Source organism: Podarcis muralis, chromosome Z (genome assembly GCF_964188315.1).
Source record: "Podarcis muralis chromosome Z, rPodMur119.hap1.1, whole genome shotgun sequence".
NCBI lineage: Eukaryota > Metazoa > Chordata > Lepidosauria > Squamata > Lacertidae > Podarcis > Podarcis muralis.
In genome coordinates this window covers 46479451-46495105 of record NC_135673.1, presented here as the reverse complement: position 1 = coordinate 46495105, position 15655 = coordinate 46479451, and the positions used below count along the sequence as shown (strand labels likewise).

General features: G+C 47.1%; 1 protein-coding gene across 3 annotated transcripts; it reads left to right on the top strand.

Annotated features, from left to right (window-relative positions):
* The first annotated feature begins 305 nt into the window (after positions 1-305).
* Positions 306-14707, top strand: LOC114589066 (mitochondrial ornithine transporter 1-like). 3 transcript variants are annotated; one of them, XM_028715070.2, is made up of 7 exons: positions 307-900; positions 4073-4191; positions 6382-6640; positions 7495-7635; positions 9578-9750; positions 11894-12052; positions 13896-14707. In XM_028715070.2, exons 2-7 carry the CDS (start codon positions 4122-4124, stop codon positions 14021-14023), a joined length of 930 nt encoding a protein of 309 aa, XP_028570903.1. In that variant the 5' UTR covers positions 307-900; positions 4073-4121; the 3' UTR covers positions 14024-14707. The 3 variants fall into 3 exon arrangements, with proteins under 3 accessions (XP_077778902.1, XP_028570903.1, XP_077778901.1); XM_077922775.1 differs by lacking the exon at positions 307-900 and adding an exon at positions 3047-3280; XM_077922776.1 differs by lacking the exon at positions 7495-7635 and having other exon boundaries at positions 306-900.
* Positions 14708-15655: the final 948 nt, after the last annotated feature.

Below are 15655 nucleotides of genomic sequence, written 5' to 3'. Positions count from 1 at the left end.
GAGGGAGAACCTGCTGCATCCTTTCTGCATCTCTTGGAAGTGGCAGCCAGATATCTACTTTTTCTGAGAAGGCCTGAGACACTCTGTGCTTGAAGATACCACCACTCTACCCCCCAGTGTTCTCTTCCTCCAGCAGTGAAGCTGATATGTCTTGTGTATAGCCCACAAAGTAGCTTGGTTCCAAAGTTTGTGACTGAAAAACAAATCCTGACAAGGTGGTAACAAGAACACAAACACACACACACACACACAGGAGCTTTACTAGGGGAGGAGGGTAGTTTCCTGTTGGCATCTGCCCCATATCTCTTACTCTGGATTGTTAATGCACATGTTGCTACAGGGGAGAAAGTTTGTGGGCAAAGTGGCCCACTCAACTTTCAAGTTGCTCCTTTCACAGCTGGAAAAATTGTTTTGAAGGGAAGGTGAGAGAATGAAAAGTGTTGCACCTTCACTTGATTTGGAAAGTGAAAGGAAAGTGGATAGGTTGCAGGCAGAAGCAAGAGTGTTTCACTAATTTCACACAGCTGCTGTGTTCTCCTAGTCTTCAGTTTGGGATTATTACTGTAGTATGCACAATGTGGACTCACTGGTTCTGTAATGTTTTGGGTGCACAAACAGCTATTAGAAGCAAGTATAAGGCAGTCAACATCCACAACTCTGCTCTTGCCTTATGCCTGGAGATGGAAAAAATGCAGTGTGTAGCAACTGTTGTCTGAACCAGCTTAATGATTCAAGATAAGAGCCAGACTTACCATAGGAACCTGGGCCCTATATAAACAGGGTGTGCTGGAGGTGAAGGGGACATTCGTTTCTGCTCAAAGTTCATCAAGCTTGCAAGCCTGGTGGGTGGTGCTGTTTGCAAGATTCTACTACAGCAGAGCTGCTGGCAGCAGAAACCAGGTATGTAGGATTCTCTACTAATTGAACTGCCCCATGCACTGGTGGGACAGCAGGAGGAGGGGGAGGCTGTGATTCTGCTTTGGGTGGCGGAAATATAAACAGTTTCCTATGTATGCCAGCTATGGGGCATTTTGTGCGGAGGTGCAGAAACATGGGAGTTGCTGGTATTACACAGCAAGTGGATAAACAGTCAAGAGAGATGGATACTAGATCTTAGGCTCTGCATGCAAAGGATAATCCTAGCATCTGCAGCGAAAAGGATCTGTTGTAAGAGAACTGGGCCAAACCTCTTCCCAGTTTCTTTGGCAAGCTGCTGTTAGCTGGAGTAGATAGCCCTTGGCAAAACGGATCCATTAGGCCAGGGCTTTCCAAATTTTTCATGTTGGTGACATCCTTTTTAGACAGGCATCATTTCGCAACACAGTTTTACTAGCAAACGGGAGGTTAAACTAACCCCTTTCCAACCCCAGGAGGAGCATGGGGAGTGTTCGCGTGACACACCTAGACACTGCAGCCAACATGTGTCCCAACACAGTTTGGAAAGTGTGCTGTAGGCTCTAGAAGGGGTACAAGTGTGGCTGTGATTTTCTCTTTCCAGCTTTCACATGATCTGGTCGTTGCCAGGCAGTTATTGGGAAATGGCAAGTGTCTAAGTAGCTTTAAAATTCTGCTGTCTGCTAAGGGTCATGTGGCAAAAAGGAGGAATTTTGAATAGCCCCACCTTCCAAGCTGCTGTTGGTGGGAAAGGATGATGATAATGGCATGTGTAGCAGTGAGCACAGCAGCAATGTATACCATGGGTTCTGCCAAAGCATAACCACAGCTGTATATCTTCTTTCTGGCCCAATACCTATGTACATCGGGAATCTGCGTCTTCCTTTGCTTCCATAGCATAAACAAGAAGTTCTAAGGCCATACGTTGTTCCTGTTGAAATGCTTGTAGACATTCAGGACCCCTGATTTGTGGGAACCTGAAAGACTAAACTCAAATACCCTCGCTGGGGCAGTCTCCCTCCCCCACCCCAACCTGGTGCTCTTCAGATGTTTCCAACCCCTATTAATCTCTCACCACTGGCTTTGCTGGCGGCAGCTGATGGGAGCTAGAATCTAAAACATCTGTAGGTCCCTATTAGAGATAGCTGCTCATGGGCAATTGTACTGCAGTACTGAGGCTGGCTGGTGACAGCTGCAGCGCATCTATGTTCCATGTTTTCTGCAAATGCATAGAAGTAGGTTAAAGAGTGGCAGCAAAGGGTAGGTAAGGTAACTTGGCACCCAGCCTTGGGCAGTTGTAATCAGCACCTGGAATTTCACCCAAGAAACATGAGCTTGTCAGGCAGCAGAGTCCACCTACGTGGTGATAGCCATTCTCCCAAAGCTGTATCCTGAGATGGCCTCAAGAAGCTTGAGGTTTTGGTCATGTTTGGGAGAACAGCCTAGTGTCCCACAGTACCTGTCTGTATCCTGTTGGTTTCAGTGTTCTGTAGCAGCTCTGCAGATTCCTACAGGCTTGTAAAATGACCCAAAGTCTCTCGATACTTTTGGTATTCTAAATACCAAAGAGCTGACTGTAGCAATCTTCACCATAATTTCATTCCACCTTTCTGTTGTTAGATTCTGTTGGTGCAGCTCTGCAGCTGCGCCCTACTACTCAGATTGGCATTTCCAGCCCTATGGCAAAAAGATGAGCGAGCAATTAACCTACAAGAGAGCAGCCTGGTTTTCTAGCTGTCCCAGAGACCTTGTAACAGCCTTCATCAGTTTTCTGATCTGACAGGATTTTTCCAGTTGCTGTCTGGTCATTTCCCTTTAAGTCTTTATGAGAGGCCTTTTATCAGCCCACCGCAAAGCCAGCTAATGCAATGGCCCCGTGTTACTACGATTTGTTACAGGGTCCATTCGTCCTTTTTATGTTAAAAGTGTGGCACTTGCAGTAACAACTTCATGGTGAGCACTGGATGAAGACCTGTACAAAGCAAATTTTAGCAACTTTAAAGAATCTCTGGAAGTGTGTGTGTGTATTTGTGTCAAGGAATCTGCCTCACGCAACTGTGCAACAGCTAGAAATCTCAACAGTGAATGCTTCCTGTCTAGTATATACAGATGGGGAATGATCCACTTGCTGCATAGAGCTAATAAATGCCCAGGAGCCCTGCTGGGAGAAAATTTAGCAGCCTTTACCCCCTGAAGAGTATTTGGCTGTCTGGCTGACTGTCTGGCTAAGGCTGGGGTGGGTAAGAAGGCACAAGACAGAATGGAAATGCCACCCCCACCCAACTCACATTCCTTGTTTGGCTCCTTTTAACTTTTTGCACCTCATCTGCCTACCTCAGGTAGCTGCCTGGGACACCTCATCCTGCTTCACCATCTCCCCTTACAGGTCTGTTACTCAGATATTTACATAACCTTCGGTTGGGGGGGCAGGATGGAGCCTATTTAGATGACGCTCTTCAGTGGTGTAGGAGTGCAGATCTGGGAACTTTCCCCCCAAGCTGAGGAATGCTGTCATCTCCTAGACTGCCAGGATAATTAATGCCAGGCACTGAGGTCATCTGGAACAGCAGATCCTCCTTTTTCTAGCAATTAAATGGCGCAATAAGCTTTCGAGTGTGTTTGCAACAGATTAGCTTGGAAGTAGTCAGAAGCCTGTGAAAAATAAGCAAAGTTGAGGCATTTCTTTGTTCAGTGAGGTTCTTACTTCATGCTAACAATTTGAATAGTAACATTTTCATGTTTAGGTGCTTTTCTAAGTCCCACTGTCATACCTAGAGCAGACCTAACTGAAACAAATGGAACTAGGTTCATTAATTTCATTGGGCCTGCTTTGAATGTGACCACCATTGGATACAACCCATAAGGTTGTCTTCTAGCTAATTGAAGATCTTTCATTAAAGCTGTGTGTTTTGCAAGCCCACCCTTTCAATGGGAAGGAAGCACCTCCAAGTTTAATAATGCTCCCAGGAAGCTGTTGGATTGCAGGCATGCTGGTCCTAATAAACTGGGTGTTATGCTATGTAATGATGCTTCTGCGCTTGTCTATATAATAATAATGGGTCAGTACAGCTGCCTAATTTCTGGACTCTCCTTGACTGCGTGGCTACAGGGGCCGTCATGCTGAGTTGCTTCAAAACTTAACCACTACACCACTGATGTTCTTCTTTCACCCCTCCAGTCTTGCAGTCTTATTTGGGACACCTGCACCTGAACGTTTGTGTGCTGAGATGCCTACTGAACAAGCCCGAGTCCACCCGCTGGTGCAGATGCTTATCGACCTCACTGCAGGGGCAGCAGGTGAGCCTGAAGGATGGAGAGCTGCTGGGAGGATGGGTCAAGAAGCCTCCCTTTAGAGGGGAGACCAAGGATCAATGGCAGGTGTAGGGAAGAATGGAACTCTTAACCTAGGAGGGGCAGCTCCAAGCCTCTCTGACTGACCCATGGGACTTTCCCCATACCACAATCCCCACCAGCCCTGCTTTGCCCCTGCCTTAAGTACTTCTGTCTGGTTGGAATGTGTCATTGACCGTGCCTTTTGCGTGGAAGATAGAGAGGCGTGTGGGTGTGCGTGCAGAAATAAGCCTACTGTACAAAGGCAAAACTTGCCTTGCTTGGTCCAACCACTTTTGCCTCTGGCTCCGCCCACCACTTGAATGTGGCCTTGTCCAAAAGGTAATGGCGGTCCTTAACTGGAAGGAAAGTGTCCCCCCCCCCTTAAAACTGAGCAAGCACTGGAGGCAATGCCTGTTCAGGAAAGCAAGCAAGATTCAGAGAAGAGCCATGGGATCTTGATGGATCTTGGATGTGAGGGGTGTGTGCATGCAAGTATATGGAGATCTGCATGGTCTTTTATTGTAGTGTTATATAGGTCTACATCTGGCAGGCCCTGTGCAGAGTCTGGCTTCTAGTTGTCTGCTCTGAAGGGAAAGAGATGTGTAGAACTGGCAACAGCGTAAGGTAGATTTTGTTAACCTGGTGCCCTCCAAATGCTTTGGATTGCGAATGGTCTGATGGGAATTGTAGTCCAAAACATCTGGTGAAAGCTGACTTATGACAACTGGGCTTGCTGGCAGGTACCTGCTGCTACCCCATAGGGTCTTGCTGTCAAATCTGTTTTCTGGCTAAGACTGAGTGAAGAGATCTCTGCACGTCCACTTTCCTCAGCTCATTTATTTCATCCTAGCTAGGTTTAGGTTAAGAAATACAGTTTCAGAATCACGTAAACATTAAAACAGGTTTAACATTACAATATCCCATTATCCATGCTGCCCAAACATCCAAGAAAACAAAAAAAGGTATTTATGAGGCAAAAATGCAGACAAGGCTGGTGCCAGGCCGGCTTCCCTGGAGAGAGTATATATAAATTGGGATCTACTGTATACAAAGCCTGTTATCACCACCACTCTCTGAACTTCCCTCCCAGGTGGTGTAGAGAGACAGGTCTCATGATCTTAGGATAATCTCTGTTCTTCTACTTCTCTGTGCAAGATATCCCTAAAACATCACAAAACGTATCCAAGAAAATAAAGGTCTTGGTCAGGTCTGCTCTGAAGTCTTATCTTTCGTACGGTACAGCATGTACTTCTGCTGGTTTTAATGTTCAAACTGTAATTTTGTTTTCCTTGTCACACTTTCTGAATCTGTCTTTGGGACCACTTTGGTGGTGAAAAGCTGTTTGTAGGTTTTATAAATAAATACAGGTGAAGACAAGCAGAGACGAATTAGAAACGCCAAGCCTTTGACAGATAACGTTCCAAGTCAGCAGAGAAATAGCCAGAGGAAATAAATGGGCATTAAGTGCTCTGGCCAAAGCAAGCAGCAATGGTGAAGGCAAAGGTGCCTCGAGAAGGCATTCCACAGTCTGGGTGCCATCACATAAAAGACTCCACTTCTCATGGCTGGCCAGCCAATAAACACAAGGCAGACAACAAGGAAAGGCAGGAGGAAGAATGGAGGCAAGATTGCTACAGCTTTAGCTTCATTGCTGTTCTTTTATTGTCAGTTGCTTGTTACTTTGAGGTCTCCATGCAACTTACAACGCATGTAACACACAAATATAAATACATTATACCATAAAAACAGACCAAAACAAACCCCAAACTAGCCACAGGAAGTTTAGCAGCACGCTAGGAAGTAGAAAAGCAGCATAATCTTAGTTAGGGAAAATATATAGGTCGTCCTGGCACTGAAGAGATGCCAGCAAAGCTATGGGGACCTGCGACTTGAGATGCTGGATCTGAATGCTCTGACAAGTTTATATGGGAGAGGCGCCCTAATGTGTCCCATTTCCATCATAGCAGCTTAGAACAGAAGCAGGCCTTATAGAACAGGGAGAGTGTGTGAGTGCTGCTCCTTTAATGCTCATCCCTTGACATGTTTCATGGGTACGTTTTGGCAAAGCAGGCACTGCAGTACAGTTGGTTTGATCTGCCCTGTATTTCAGGAGCAAGTGAGTGACCTTGCCTGGGGTGGGGTGGCTCTTTGCAGGTGGTGTGGCATGCGTGGTGACCGGGCAGCCTTTTGACACCATCAAGGTGAAGATGCAGACCTTCCCAACAATGTACCAGGGCTTCTTTGACTGCTCAGTCAAGACCTACCAGCAGGAGGGCATGCACGGGCTCTACCAAGGCACCACTCCAGCCTTGCTGGCCAACGTCGCGGAGAACGCTGTGCTTTTTGCCTGCTACGGGTTCTGCCAGCAGCTCGTGAGGCAGCTCTTTGGGTTGGGCAATGTCCAGGAGCTCAGGTACAGTCTTTTTCTCTTCCCCTCTCTTCTGCCAGAGGCTCTTAGACATTGATATAAACAGTGGTACATTATTGCTTACAGCCAAGCACAGGGTAGGGTGGGGGGCTCGCCTGCCATCTTCCTCCTCAGTCTCAGTTTTGGCCTTGTTAGAAGGCAGGGAGGTGGATGGGGGTTAAGTTGGAATTAGTTGGCTCTGCCTGTCCTCAGCTCTGGCTCCCCATTGTCTGCCCTACGAGTCCCAATGGACACCAGCCACCACACTGGACACCCAGGGTGAGTCATAGCTTCAGGACTGTGGGCCCCAACTCTATGGAAATCCCCTCTGGAGAAAGTTAGATAGGAACAGTCCCTTCTGAGTTTCAGGCACCTGGTCAGAACTGTTTGATTTCAGGAGGTCTTGTGCCCTGAATGCCTCTCAGATGTTTTTCTTTTTCTTTTATGTTTTAAATCCTTGAGGTTTTAAATTCTGCAGCTTTAGTTTGTCTTTTAAATATATGACATAGCATAGGCCTCACAGTAGCTTGCAACGTAAGTGTAAAGAGGGATTTAAATAAGTAAATAAGTAAATAGAATGCAAAGGGAGGGTTGGGTGGGAGGCTGTTCAAGGTAGGATCCTTTTGCTCAGAATTCCTCAACCTGGTCAGACTTCCCAATCAGAGTTGCAGCCCAAAACCTCTGGAGGACACCAGGTTCGAGTGGGCTGATTGACTTAATCAGCTTATTTCTGATGGCAAAAGGCGAACAAATGCATAGTGTATGGGAGGATGGAAGGTTGCTCCCTAGCTGTGGGATTCCCCCCACCCGCCCTCTGGTCTTCGCTTTCCTCTGAGGATTCTTCTCTCGGGTTATTACAGTGATTTGCACAGCGCGATTGCCGGCTCCTTCTCATCAGTCTTCTCCTCCATGGTTCTGTGCCCCACAGAGCTGGTGAAGTGCCGGATGCAAGCTCTCCATGAGATGAAGGTCACAGGGCAGACAGCTCTGTCGAGGCACAGGTACTCGGAGGTAGACTGCCTCGCAACATGGAGGCTCTATTTCGTTATCCAGGCTAATGGGTGCCAAGACGTCTCTCCCATGTGAATTTAATCCTTTGAGAGGGGAAGCCATCTAAGGCCCCCTCTGCACTACACATTCAAAGCAGTAAGGTAAAGGTAAAGGTACCCCTGCCCGTACGGGCCAGTCTTGCCAGACTCTAGGGTTGTGCGCTCATCTCACTCTATAGGCCGGGGGCCAGCGCTGTCCGCAGACACTTCCAGGTCACGTGGCCAGCGTGACAAGCTGCATCTGGCGAGCCAGAGCCGCACACAGAACACCGTTTACCTTCCCGCTGGTAAGCGGTCCCTATTTATCTACTTGCACCCAAAGGTGCTTTCGAACTGCTAGGTTGGCAGGCGCTGGGACCGAACGACGGGAGCGCACCCCGCCGCGGGGATTCGAACCGCCGACCTGATGATCGGCAAGTCCTAGGCGCTGAGGTTTTACCCACAGCGCCACCCGCGTCCCTATTCAAAGCAGTACTGTACCACTATAAACAATCATGCCTCCCCCCCCACCAAAAAATAATAATTCATGGGAATTGTCATTAGAATTGTTGGCTGGAACACTTGGAAGGTCCCAGATTGGGAAAGGATACCTGATGTTAATTATGTCTTGAGAAAGAGAGAGAGGCTTCCTTGGCTTCTCTGACTGGTCCTCTGAATTCTCCATAGGCCACACCTCCTTCCTAGGTCACACCCCTCCCAGATTTTTCGCCTGGCTGCAATGTGTTCTTGAACTCCAAGAATGCCTCCTGCTTGCCTGAGTGGGGAAATGCACTGTTGCATGCCACCCCAGTCTCCACAACAGTGTGAGATTCCAGGGGCTCCAAGCAGTCACCCAGGATTTCTTTTTGAGGCACAGCGAAGACTGGGTGTCTTTAAGATATATGGTTTATTCACACACATATGCAACCTGAGCCTGTGATGGAGGGGCTCACAGCATTAACACCCCAAGAGGTTCTTGTGTCATCCATAGCTGCAGCCAGTGCTTTTTTTCTAAAAAAAATGTTTAGGGGTACTCTCATTTTGACTCAAGAAAATCACCATTTTATAGTTCAAATTGGGAAGAATAAATACAGCAAATGGACAAAAGTACAAAGATTCACAAAATGTTTAGGGGTATGCGTACCCCCAGGCAAAAAACACTGGCCGCAGCCTTGGACTCAAACAGAAATAAGCCATGGGTCTCTGAACCTCTGCTTGCTGCTTTCCCCCAGCTTCTAGCTCACATCACAGTCAACCAAAAACACGTGCCTTTCGGCTTTCTAACTAACAGTTGAGGGAAGAGCTCCTTCCATTTCCCCCTCTCCTTGGCTTTCCTAATGGCTCATAACCTACCTTCCTTTTGTTTTCTTAGTGGTCATCTCCCAGGCGATTACCTCATACAGAAGCTGGCCTGACTTATGGTTTAACTCAGAGCTTGCCAAACTGTGTCTCATGACACATTAGCGTGTTGGCTGCAGTGTGTAGGTGTGTTGTGAGAATGCTCCCTGCGCTCCTCTTGGGGCTGGAAAGGGGTTAGTTTAACCTCCAGTTTGCTAGTAAAACTGAATTACTGTGTCGTGAAGCAATGCATTTCCCAACAGGAAAAGTTTGGAAAGCTCTGGTTTAACTTTTGCTGAATCCAGGGGTTCAGTGTCTGGCACTCACTAACTCATCACCCAGGGGAGTCTTCCACTCACAAATTCCCAAAAACAGTGTGTCTGGAAGCCTCTGGCTTTTGCAAGATTGGCCTGTTGCCTCCTGTACAAAGATGAATGTCAAATCTGTTGTCCCAGCTACCCAGGCATGCAGTCCCAGAAAGGCTGCCCATTGGGAAACGAGGCCCTCAGTCTACCCCTAATATGGATTCTCTGTGCTCTCCATGTGTCATGGGACTTTCTTCTCTCCCCTCTTATAGTTCCACCTGGACTGTGGTGAAAGCCATCTTCCGTTCAGAAGGCCCCCTGGGTTTCTTCCAGGGACTGACCAGCACATGGCTACGGGAGGTGCCTGGCTATTTCTTCTTCTTTGGGGGTTATGAAGTCAGCCGAAGCTTCTTCCTCCAGGCTGGACAGTCAAAGGAAGAGCTGGGTAAGCAAAGCCTGGGAGCAGGGGGATTTCCCTACAGGGGTCCTCAGCTTTGCCCAGTAAGCCAGAATGGGGAAAAAGAATTGAGCTGAAAGATGTCAGAGGCAGCAGCCTTTCCTGGGTTGTGCTTTTTGCAGAGGTATTCTACAATGTGCTATTGATGCAATGATAGTGGTGAACTAACTACAGATCATTCTGCTTTATTAGTTGCTCTGCAAGGCTACCACAATGTTGCTGCATTATTGCTTTCTGGACAGACACCTTTGCCCTGCAGGGCAAGAAAAAGTTTACAAGATTTCAGTAGAAAGTTACAAAATAGGCACTGATTTGGAAATGAAACAGTATATCCATTCCAACATCTTTTGCAGCTGCAAACAGTATATGGAAAGCAAGACAGCAGATAAATGCCTAAATACCACTATGAACTAAATCTTCCTGAATGGACAACACAAAGGCCACCTGGAAGAGGGGTCCCCTTTTGTGGGAGATCAAACAGTCAATAGCAAGGGTTCAGTTTAGTCCTATTTGGGTAGTCAGCAGAACTTGCTCTTGGGCAAGGGAGATCCTGAGAAGCCCCCATGTAAATACTCTGGCAGAGAAAATATATATATTTGCTTAGAATTATCTTTTTCTTGGATGCTTCTGTGTGTGGTGGCATGCCTCAATTTGCCCTTCAGAGGTGCCCTGAAGAGGGATTCCATTAGAATTGGCTTTCTTGCTCTCACGCCTGTGCCAGCTGCTCTGCCTGCCTGCCTGCCAGGAATGCAGGAAGGGGGTTCTGGAAGAGTGCAGACTCTCCAGCAGGTGCCAGACCCAAGCAGAATCTTGCATGTCCTAGAATGTGCCGATGATTCCTCTGGGGAATGCCAGACCCTTCCTTCTGGGGAGCTCTGACACAGTGATTGTGGTGGAAGGGCTCTGATCCAGGGAAGACAGCAGCTGCCTGCTTCCGTGCCAGCCTCCTCACCATTCATTTTTGTCTGCTTATTTCAAAAATGCATAAACGGCTTGCTCAAAAGTATCCAAGCAGCGTGCAGTCTGACTTTATATATAAAGCATGATTAGGATGTGCAAAGCAATTAAAAACAGATATGCATGAAACCGTTTATGAAGGATGAAATCAATGAAACATCTGAAATGGCTGTAACTAATTCATTTGTCTGGATAGATTTGTTGAATACAGAAAAGTTTTCAGCAGGTGTTTAAAAGAATATAGTGGATGTACCTGTCTAATGTCGGTAGGCAGGAAGCTTGCTGTTCCAAGTTCCTTTTCTTAGTCATCACTTGGCCACTACTGAGGCTACAAAGTTTGCCTGACCCATGAAACATCATTATTATTATTATTATTATTATTATTATTATTATTATTATTATTATTATTAGGCTTTGAGCACATATAAAAACATAATAAAATGTAAAACATTAAAAACTTCCCGATACAGAGCTGCCTTCAGATTATTGCCCATCTAGCCCAGTGTTATCATCCTCTGCAGCCCTCATGAAATTGTTGGACTCCAACACCCATCAGCCCCAGCCAGCATGGCCAATGGTCAGGTTGATGGGAGCTGGAGTCCAGCTAGATTCACAAGTTCCCCATCTCTGCTTCAGCAATTCATGGCCCTTAGGGCAGCCTTTTCCAACCTGGTGCCCTGCAACCATATTGTACTCCCGACTCCCATCATTGCAAAGTCCCTTTATTATAGTTAACCAAAAATGTCACAAAATAACGAGTCCATCAGAACTCTTTATCAGGATGGACGCTAAGCAAAGTGGTGTGTAATAGCCCAAAATCATTTTTACCATATAGTCTTAGAAGGCAATGCTAATAGGAGTGTCTGCACTTCAGAATTTACCACCACTCTGCTCTGTTGGAGAGCCTGCTATTGTGTAAACCAGTGTTTCCCAACCTTGTGCCTCCAGCTGTTTTTGGCCTACAATTCCCATCATCCCTTGCCACTGGTCTTGCTAGTCAGGGATGATGGGAGTTGTAGCCAAAAACATCTGGAGGCACAAGGTTGGGAAACACTGGTGTAAACCCATCTTAAGCTTTCTGAAATGTTCCAGAAGTGGGTCTTGCCTAGATGCACTTGACCATAATCTGCTTGAGCAACAACGGTGACCGTTAAGCTACACCTACTTTTTGCAGGTGCTCTCCCTGTGACTGTGAGTGGCGGAATCGGTGGTGCTGCTTTCTGGCTGGCTGTCTATCCCATTGATTCAGTGAAATCACGGATCCAGGTGTTGTCCATGGCTGGGCGGCAAGATGGTTTCCTGCTCTCCTTCTTACACATCCTACGTACAGAAGGCGAGTCCTTCCTAGACATTTATTTATTTAAAGCATTATTTTTTTTAAAAAAAACTTTGTCCTTAAGCTGCAAGGTTCCCAGAGTGGCTTACAAAGATGAGTAGTCAGACATTCCCTGCCCTCGGGGCTACAATGGAAAAGGCACAACACACAAGGAAAAAGGAGAGGAGGACTTAGGGAAGAAGAAAAAAAGCAAACTCTGGGCAGCAGTTCTTAAAGGTACAGTTTGTCAAGCAACCAGCTGCAGTGGAAACAATTCAGGCAGGCTGAGGGCATGGCTGCTGCTAGGGAACTCTTAAAAAGGTAAAGGACCCCTGACAGTTAAGTCCCGTCGTGAATGACTCTGGGGCTGCAGTGATCATCTCACTTTACTGGCCGAGGGAGCCGACGTTTGTCTGCAGACAGTTTTTCTGGGTCATGTGGCCAGCATGACTAAGCCGCTTCTGGTGAAACCAGAGCAGTGCATGGAAACGCCATTTACCTTCCTGCCAGAGCGGTACCTATTTATCTACTTTGCACTTTTATGTGCTTTCGAACTGCTAGGTTGGCAGGAGCAGGGACCAAGGAACGGGGATTCGAACCACTGACCTTCTGATCGTCAAGCCCTAGGCTCAGTGGTTTAGACCACAGTGCCACCCATATCTTCTTAGGGACTCTTAGGGAGGGACAAATGCAGCTGGTCTCTCAGCAGGGGCAATGGAATAGCACAGAGCTTTGCAAGCTCCAGCAACTAGCTAACTGTCAGTGCTTGCAGAGTCTGGTGTGCACGGGCTGTGTCTGAAAAACCCCTTTCAGCCAAGCCCAATCGTTATGAGCCTGACCTGAGACCATATGTGTTTGTGGTTGGCCAAAATGGCCTCACTGAATAAACAGAGTGTCCTACAGGTGCCCAATTAGGACTGTGTGTCAGAGGTTCCCCACTAGGCATCAAAAGACTGCCTTGTTATTGCCTCTTTCTATGGGTATGGATGATCAGAGCAGGTGCTTTTAATGCAGAAGGCCTCAGGTTCAATCCCAGTCCTCCCTGCTGAAATACAAGAGGCCACATCAGCATTGGCATTCTGCCGGTTCCCGAAGACAGAATTGTTTAGGCAAGCATTCTTCTGAACTTGAATTTCTGGTTTTATTGCTTTTAATGGTTTTTATCACACTTTTCTTAATTGTTTGTTTTTATTTTATTTGTTTGTTTATATTTTGGACGCGGGTGGCGCTGTGGGTAAAAGCCTCAGCGCCTAGGGCTTGCCGATTGAAAGGTCGGCGGTTCGAATCCCCGCAGCGGGGTGCACTCCCGTTGTTCGGTCCCAGCGCCTGCCAACCTAGCAGTTCGAAAGCACTCCCGGGTGCAAGTAGATAAATAGGGACCGCTTACTAGCGGGAAGGTAAACGGCGTTTCCGTGTGCGGCTCTGGCTCGCCAGATGCAGCTTTGTCACGCTGGCCACGTGACCCGGAAGTGTCTTCGGACAGCGCTGGCCCCAGGCCTCTTGAGTGAGATGGGCGCACAACCCTAGAGTCTGTCAAGACTGGCCGTACGGGCAGGGGTACCTTTACCTTTACCTTATTTTATATTTTAATTGAGGAAGTTTTAATTCCCTAATGGATTTGTTCATGTGTATTTAATTATGTATTGATGTTTACACTTGTAAACTACTTAGAAACCATTTTGGCATATAAGAAGTAAGTAATAACAACAACAGTAATTTAATAATAATAAATGCTGAGAAAGACCCCTCTCTGTCTCAGCCCCATGACATCAGCTACCCTCCAAAGCAGACAATATTGGGATAGATTGACAAATAGTGTGGCCTGGTATAAGATTGTTTTATATGTTCCTTTTTCTTGCAGGGTTTATGCCTCTTTACTGCGGGCTGATGCCCACGGTGATCCGTGCCCTGCCATCCAATGGTGCCCTCTTCCTTGCCTATGAACTGACTCAGAAAAAGCTGACCAGCCTAGCAGAGAGGACAACCTGAAGTCTGGACTCAGTCCCAGAGAAATGGGGACTTTGTTGATGGATATAGAGAGCCGGGGATTTTCTTGGTTGAACGGAACTGCAATGGTCAACCTCTCTCAAGGGGATCTTGGAGGGGACACCCTTGGCTCAAGGCAGGAAGTGGGGGTGGGGTAGGGTAGGGCTTTCTGGATTTCAGGGTATCTATCAGTGGGGTGGGATCGGGAGACAGCCCAAGGTTGCTTTTTTTCTCAACAGATGCTGCAAAGACCAGCAAAGCAGCCAGACAGCAGAGACATATTGGGGGAACTGTGAGATGGGAATGTTTTGAAATCAGCCATCCTGTGGGGTGTGGGAAATGTGACAAGGCAGTCAAATTTCTTAGGGATCTTTAATGCAAGCTTCCCCAACCTGGCCGTCCTTCAGATCTTCAGATACTATAGTAGCATGCTGGATGGGACTGATAAGGAAGATTGCAGGTAATTACGGCATTTATCCAGTTTCCAGTTCACCTGCAGATGCAGGGCATGTGTGCAGCCGGCTGAATGAGGCCCCATGGAAGCAAGACCAACCATTGCATTTTGCTTTCTCTTCTTTTAACCCACTCCAGGCTTTGTTTCGGGTTTTTTGTACGTATATTGTCCTGCAAATCTCGAGATTTGTGTGGGATCTCAGGAAACAGAGAAATAAACACTGATTCCCAGACCATCCATGGGCCAGATTTGGAAGACGATTGGGCCGGATCCAGCCCCCGGGCCTTAGTTTGCCTACCCATGTATCTGTAGCATTTGTATCTCTCCAAATCTCTCCACATTTCTTCTCCAAGGAGCTCAGCGTGGCCTATGCAGCTCTCTCTCCTCTTCATTTAAACTCCAAAACAACCTTGTGAGGTAGGGTAGGTTGAGAGGCAGTGGCCGGCCCAAGGTCACTCAGTGAGCTTTGAGGCTCAGTGGAGACTCGAACCCTGGTCTCCCAGGTCTTGCACTTTAATTGCTATACCACATGGGCTATGTGAACACCCCTGTTCTTCATGCATGTGCTGGGCATCACATCTTCTAGGGACCTTCTTCTGCAGTGCCTTTTGGGGAAGGTGCGTGCATTGCATGGTTGCACCTCCAGTTAAAACACCATATGCAGCCATCACAATATTCTTGCATCTGTACAGGGAATCTGGAAACAGATGCTCACAGAGAGCAGGGATGGAGGTGGGTGGACCTGATTGGTTGTGTCACTTTCCATCCAACTGTCCACAACAGTCTTTTGTTAGCAACCTTTTAGGGACAATAGCCTTTGGGTCTTTTCTCACGTGATCCCCACTGAGCTGATTAGTGTGGATGTAGGGCAGGAAATAGAAGAAGATTATAGAATTGTAGAGTTGGAAGAGGGTCACAAGGGTCATCTAGTCCAACCCATGCAATACAGGAATCTTTTGCCCAACGTGAGGCTCCAACCCATGACCCTGAGATTAAGGGTCTCATGGTCTACTGACTGAGCTATCCAAATGCATGAACACAAGAACACCAGATCAGGCAAAAAGGCACATCTTGTCACCTCGCATCCTGTTCTCAGAGTGGCCAGAAGCCTATTATTTTGTTGCTGCTCTTATGTTTGGTTTTATTTTTTTTCTTGGTTCCTATTTTTATCCTGTTAGTTG

Excerpts from the sequence above, each read along its gene's own strand:
- LOC114589066 (XM_028715070.2), top strand. The coding sequence starts at position 4,122 with ATGCCTACTGAACAAGCCCGAGTCCACCCGCTGGTGCAGATGCTTATC. Across the intron at positions 4,192-6,381 it reads CCTCACTGCAGGGGCAGCAG|GTGGTGTGGCATGCGTGGTG; the intron begins GTGAGCCTGAAG and ends GGCTCTTTGCAG. Across the intron at positions 12,053-13,895 it reads ACACATCCTACGTACAGAAG|GGTTTATGCCTCTTTACTGC; the intron begins GCGAGTCCTTCC and ends TTTTTCTTGCAG.